This window comes from Sinocyclocheilus grahami, unplaced genomic scaffold (genome assembly GCF_001515645.1).
Source record: "Sinocyclocheilus grahami isolate Dianchi unplaced genomic scaffold, SAMN03320097.WGS_v1.1 scaffold219.1, whole genome shotgun sequence".
Classification (NCBI taxonomy): domain Eukaryota; kingdom Metazoa; phylum Chordata; class Actinopteri; order Cypriniformes; family Cyprinidae; genus Sinocyclocheilus; species Sinocyclocheilus grahami.
Window position 1 is genome coordinate 903,588 of NW_015505398.1, and position 5,693 is coordinate 909,280.

The 5,693-nt window shown below is 40.5% G+C and overlaps 1 protein-coding gene across 1 annotated transcript; it reads left to right on the forward strand.

Moving 5' to 3' along the window:
* The first annotated feature begins 2,320 nt into the window (after positions 1-2,320).
* LOC107596434 (achaete-scute homolog 1b-like) lies at positions 2,321-3,556 on the forward strand. Its single transcript, XM_016287175.1, has 2 exons — positions 2,321-3,083; positions 3,300-3,556. Exons 1-2 carry the CDS (start codon positions 2,519-2,521, stop codon positions 3,329-3,331), a joined length of 597 nt encoding a protein of 198 aa, XP_016142661.1. The 5' UTR covers positions 2,321-2,518; the 3' UTR covers positions 3,332-3,556.
* The last annotated feature ends 2,137 nt before the right edge of the window (positions 3,557-5,693 follow it).

A 5,693-nucleotide genomic window follows, 5' to 3' on the forward strand; every position in this document is an offset into this window, starting at 1 on the left:
CATGAAACGGTCATCCATAAAATGCATTGCTGTTCTGTTGTAAGTAATCTTAAAGATTTCTAAATGCATCTACTTTCGGAAGGCCAAATAAAGTGCTTTTGCTTTCGCCTAGAAACACACAGCGTCTCCCTGACATGGCTGCTTCAACACTAACTGCGGTTACTGTAACCACGCCTTCTTTCTTTGCGTGCACATTTGGGCGGCATTATGCAGATATTTCCACATAGTGAGGTAGATATGTGGGGGCGTGTTAGAACGAGCCGTTTTAGGGGGGCGTGGCAGAGTCTTAACTTTGATAAAGAATATCTCTTTGGTTTTGAGACTTTAGTCTTTGCAACTTCAGGGATCTTATCTATGCACAATCAGCTTGTAACACTCCAAAGAGAAAGGAAAACTTCAAATCGCATCATATGACCCCTTTAATTAAAATACCAACTTACACAGACAATAGCATTGTAATGTTCCCATCACGTTATTACATAAAATGTATATTTCTTGATTTAGCATGAAATGGAGGAATCTAACATTATTTTGGGGAACATACACAGGTTTTCTGTAGTCTCCTCTCGGTAAGAAATTGTTCAGTGGATATGTTGTCTTGTAGAAACATATTGTCGCCGCTAGGGGGTGATCTTTATACATTTACGTTTCATAATTTCACTGTTTGTGGAGGGTAAATGTTGCTGCTGTGGAGTCCAGGCTTGAACATGTAATGAATTGTTCAATAAACGTATCCAGATACAAAAGTAGCATTGGATTTACCAAAGTATCTTTCTGTCTGCCTATATGCTTTGAATTAGCTAAAAAGTAAAAAAGCAGGCCTACATGTTTACCTCAACATATAAATATTCTAACAAAGCATATCAAATGTAAAGTTTAAAGTGTAAATTATTTGATTACACTTTACTTGTATGGTTCCCTTTAGACATTTCTGTTGACTATAAGTAACTTTGCAACTACACATCATCTAACTCAGAGTATAAGACTGTTAGGTTATGGTTAATAAGTTGATATGTACATGCAAGTTTATTCAGTAGAATGTCTGTTGAGGGACCATAAAAATCACAGATATTAAATATCAAAAATATAAATAGCAGACATTAAGCAGACAGGCTACTAACTACTCTAATGACTTGTAGTTACTTATAGTCACCCGAATGTCTAAAAGGGACCATCAAAATAAAGGGTTGCCAGATATTTTTTATTGTGTTGTATTTATTTATTTTTTTACTCACAAACTTATTAAAAAGTATTTAAAAGCCTCATTGAAGAGTTTTCAGATTTTTGCTTCATTATAAAGTACATAGCAAGCTGGCATTATCAGTTGATCTTGTTGATAGTGCTTTACTATATACTAATGACAGTTCACTTGCAGCAGTCTTAGGTTAGGAGCACACACACTGACACACACAAATACATTGTAGAGACTTTCCATTGACTGACCATTGTTGTGTTTATATTGCGCTAATGATTTATATCCCTAAACAGAACCCTCAGACAAACCGTTCTGCATTGTTTCATTTTTATTAAGAAAACATTAAATCGAATGATCCACACAGGTTTTGATATTCTTGTGGAGACATTTAGCCACATTTAGCCATGGCATTTAGACATGATTATATATGAAATTATCGATTAACACAATCTAATTGATCAAAAACGTCTTAAAAGAGTTATTTTTAATCCATATATGCATTCCAGAAGGTGAAAGTTACATATGCATTCAAAACTTTCATTTACTTGTTTGCCTAATACCCCTAACAAAACTGTGGCAGTAACAGTCATGGTATCAGATGGCAATTTCAAAATACACAGCAGGCTATAGTATACTGAAATTCTTCTTCTATATTCAGAAAGAAAAGAAAAATGTGTGCACATACACACTCTGTGTGTATGTGCTGTACATGTGGAAGAATTGACAATAAAGCAGATTTGACTTGACTTGAAAAAACATGTTTGTAACATGGTAGCTTTTGTCACTTTGGCATGTCAGTCTTGTTTTGTGATTTTGCTGTTTTGAACCCACGTCTATTTAGCAGGTTATCCAAAGCACCCCGCAGACTGACAGACTGACAACAGGTGAGTTATAGTAACACGAACTTCCAAAAAGTCACTCCATCGTTTTTTTTTATATCAATGGTCAACACCTTGAGTTTTACGTTCCATAACGCGGAACATACGTGTGCGCCGGGTGAGCATGATTTCACAGACATAGGCAGCGCCTCATACGCGTGGCGCAGTGAGCGCACAGAATAGGTCCTTTGAGTTTGTCAAAGCCACGCGCCCGGCGCGCGAACCCCGAGCAGGGGATTCATGCAGGGGCGGGTCTTCCTTTGGGAGCGTGCTGCCCAAAAGGGGGTGGAGGTGTGGCGCACGTGTAGAAAAGGGAGAGCAAGTTGCTTTACCCTCAAATCATTCGCTGAACAGGTGAATCGCTTCTTGCGAGCCACGCGAAAGGCACGAGAGCGGCGCATTACTCGCAAACTCCCCATCTATTTATCTATTTATTTCCCGCGACATGGAGGCAGCTGTCATCGCTACGACGCAAATGACTCAACATGTGTTTTACCAGCCTTTTTCGGAGACCCTCGTACCTCAAGCGAAGCAGGACAGGGAGTGTAAAGTGCTGAAGAGACAGCGCTCGAGCAGCCCAGAGCTGCTCAGGTGCAAGAGGAGACTGACCTTCAACGGACTCGGCTATACCATCCCTCAGCAGCAGCCCATGGCGGTGGCCAGACGCAACGAGCGCGAAAGAAACCGCGTCAAGCAGGTGAACATGGGCTTCCAGACGCTGCGCCAGCATGTGCCCAACGGAGCGGCGAACAAGAAGATGAGCAAAGTGGAGACGCTGCGCTCGGCGGTGGAGTACATCCGAGCGCTTCAGCAGCTGCTGGACGAGCACGACGCCGTGTCTGCCGTGTTGCAGTGCGGCGTCCCGTCTCCGTCGGTCTCCAACGCGTACTCGGCGGGCTCGGAGTCTCCTCATTCAGCTTATTCCTCTGATGAGGGCAGCTACGAGCATCTCAGCTCTGAGGAGCAAGAGCTGCTGGACTTCACCACATGGTTCGACAGATATGAATCAGGTAGGGGCAGTTTTTAAGCGTTCTCCACTTTTACAGACCCAGGGGCCCATAACTAAGTGGCCCCCAGTTAAAAAAAGCTATTTTACTCTCTAACACTTTATTATAACAACATAACATTATCCTCAGAGGGTTCAGAATACTCTTTTACCCGAATGGACTGAATTGCAGTAATGTTTGTATATGCCTGTGACTCATAGCTGTTTTATTCTATTACAGGTGCTTCACTCTCTACTAAAGATTGGTGCTGAAGGGATCGGTCCAGGTCGGTGATACGCTGCCTTCTGGTGCTTATAAAGGACTTGAGTTCATTGATTGAGCACTGGACACACAGACGGCATTGTCCAGCAATGCACACAGATGCAACACTCTCAAGTTTCCAAATGTTAGAACTGCACAGGACTTGAGGCGTATGAGGAAGTCTTTTCTGCTGACTTGTGTCTTGTCATCCCACATTCAACATTTGCCCTGTTGATGCAATAATGTGTGAATGCAACTGAATGAGCCAGTTCGTCCCTTCCATGTTGTACAAATAACGAGGTAACCAGTTGTAGTTAAACGCATGAGGAAAAATAGTATCAGGTCCCATATACGGCGTCTGTTAGGGGATACACTAACGTTACACTAGGAAGCCCTCAGGCAACCTGTATATTTTGTGCTAGATATGTGACAACATTTTTGTACTGGATGAATAACTTTTGTATCAAAGTGTGCACTTGTGTGTTTTTATACAAACTTGTGTATATGCAATTTTTTATGAAGAGAAACCCTATTTTATGTAAAATAAAGACTTAATTTATTCATTTAATTGTCGTGTGTGTTTAAAATCAACTGACTAATAACAGATATGCTTTTGTAAAGCCTGTAAGTTTGACAATTGAGACTCAGAATTGCACTTTACACAAACGTAGATACTTATAAATAATGTGTAAAATACATAGCACTGATTTACTTTGAAATAACCACTACAAACACACTGAAACAATTGTACAAACCCTTTTTACCTAGAAATTGCTAGTAAATTTCACAGTCAATTACAAAAAACACATTGAACACAATGTGAAATTTCAAAGCAGAAATCTGAAATAGTATTTTCTTGTAAAACATACTCCAATAGAGAGAAGTGAGAAGTTCTTCATAAAAGAAGTGGCTTTGAGAAGTGTCAACATGGTTTAATTAATGGAGTAATTTACTGTATAACCACAAAGGAAGGTGGCAGGCAGCTGTAGATGGGACACAACCTTGGGATGCAGTATATGTGAACAGTTAATTTTTAAGCAACAACAAAAAGTTCGGTAACACTTTACTTGAAGGGGTGTGCATAAGACTGACATGACACCTTCATAATCATGACATGACACATGTCATGAATATGAAGGAGGTTTTATGCATGTTTATGACAACTGTCATTAAGTGTCATTCGCTCAGTTATGTCATTTTTAATGCAAATATGACATTATTTGACCTAACCCTGACCTAACCCTACCCCTAACCATAGCCCATTACAAAGACATCTCAAACAATGTCATCTTTGCATTAAAAATTACATAACTGAGCGAATGACACTTAATGACAGTTGTCATAAACATGCATAAAAACCCTTCATATTCATGACATGTGTCATGTCATGATTATGTAGGTGTCATGTCATGATTATGAAGGTGTCATGCCAGTCTTATGCACACCCCTTCAAGTAAAGTGTAACCAAAATATTTAACAAAACTGCTCCTACTCCAACTTACATTCAAATTGCATTAAACTGACTTTAAAAATCAAGTTTTAAAAATCAAATAAATTTTAACTTATAAAAAAAGTTGAAAGTGCTCAACTTATTTTGATGAGTTCAAGTAATGCAAAAACATAAGTTGCCATGACTTACTGATCATATTATTTTTACAGTGTAGAGAAATTACCATAGCAGATGCTAGAGGCTTCCCAGGAGGTGTTGGTGAAAAAGCAGTGATGCTATTTCCTATCGACAGCTTCATGTAAAATTCAGCAGGGCTCCTACAAGCCACCCCCTCACTAAGCCCTCCCCTCAACGGCCCCATTCAACCTTCCCTTCTCTTTTGCAGCCTTCCTCCTCAGTCTGCCCTCATCACAATAGGTGACTGCCACAAGAGAGACAGTTGCCAGAAACACTTTGCCACACCTTCCCCTTGTTGTTCTCCCTTCTCAATGCACAGAAACACATGAGCTTAGATAAAAAGCCAAGTCCTTGTGTGAACAGGAGCTTCTCCAGATGGCAGTGAGGGAAGGGAGGAACAGGGAAAAAAAGAAACACCTTGTATATGCTCACAGGGTGAGAAAAGATCCGGATTTGATCAATTGACACTGAATGAAATGACAATTTCAGTGGCTAGGCTGCTATTATTTCACAGATCAGAGCATTTAAATATGACCTGCCTGTTCAGTCAGTGTGCTTTTCTGAGGAATGTTGTCCCTGCTTTTTGTTATTCCTGCCAGCTTGATCAAGGTTGTGGTCCTTTTATTAGTCTGCACGCTCCCTCTGCTGGCTGCTCGGGGGGAAATAAAGGAAGAAAGATGGGGGGCTCAGTCAGCAAATGTATGTGTGAGGGGCCTGGGGGCAAACAAGCTGTGTCTGACTGGTAA

What these genes read in the sequence shown, in the direction of transcription:
- LOC107596434 (XM_016287175.1), top strand. Translation starts at nt 2,519, where the DNA reads ATGGAGGCAGCTGTCATCGCTACGACGCAAATGACTCAACATGTGTTT. An exon ending in GTTCGACAGATATGAATCAG is followed by an intron (nt 3,084 to 3,299) that starts GTAGGGGCAGTT and finishes ATTCTATTACAG; the next exon opens with GTGCTTCACTCTCTACTAAA.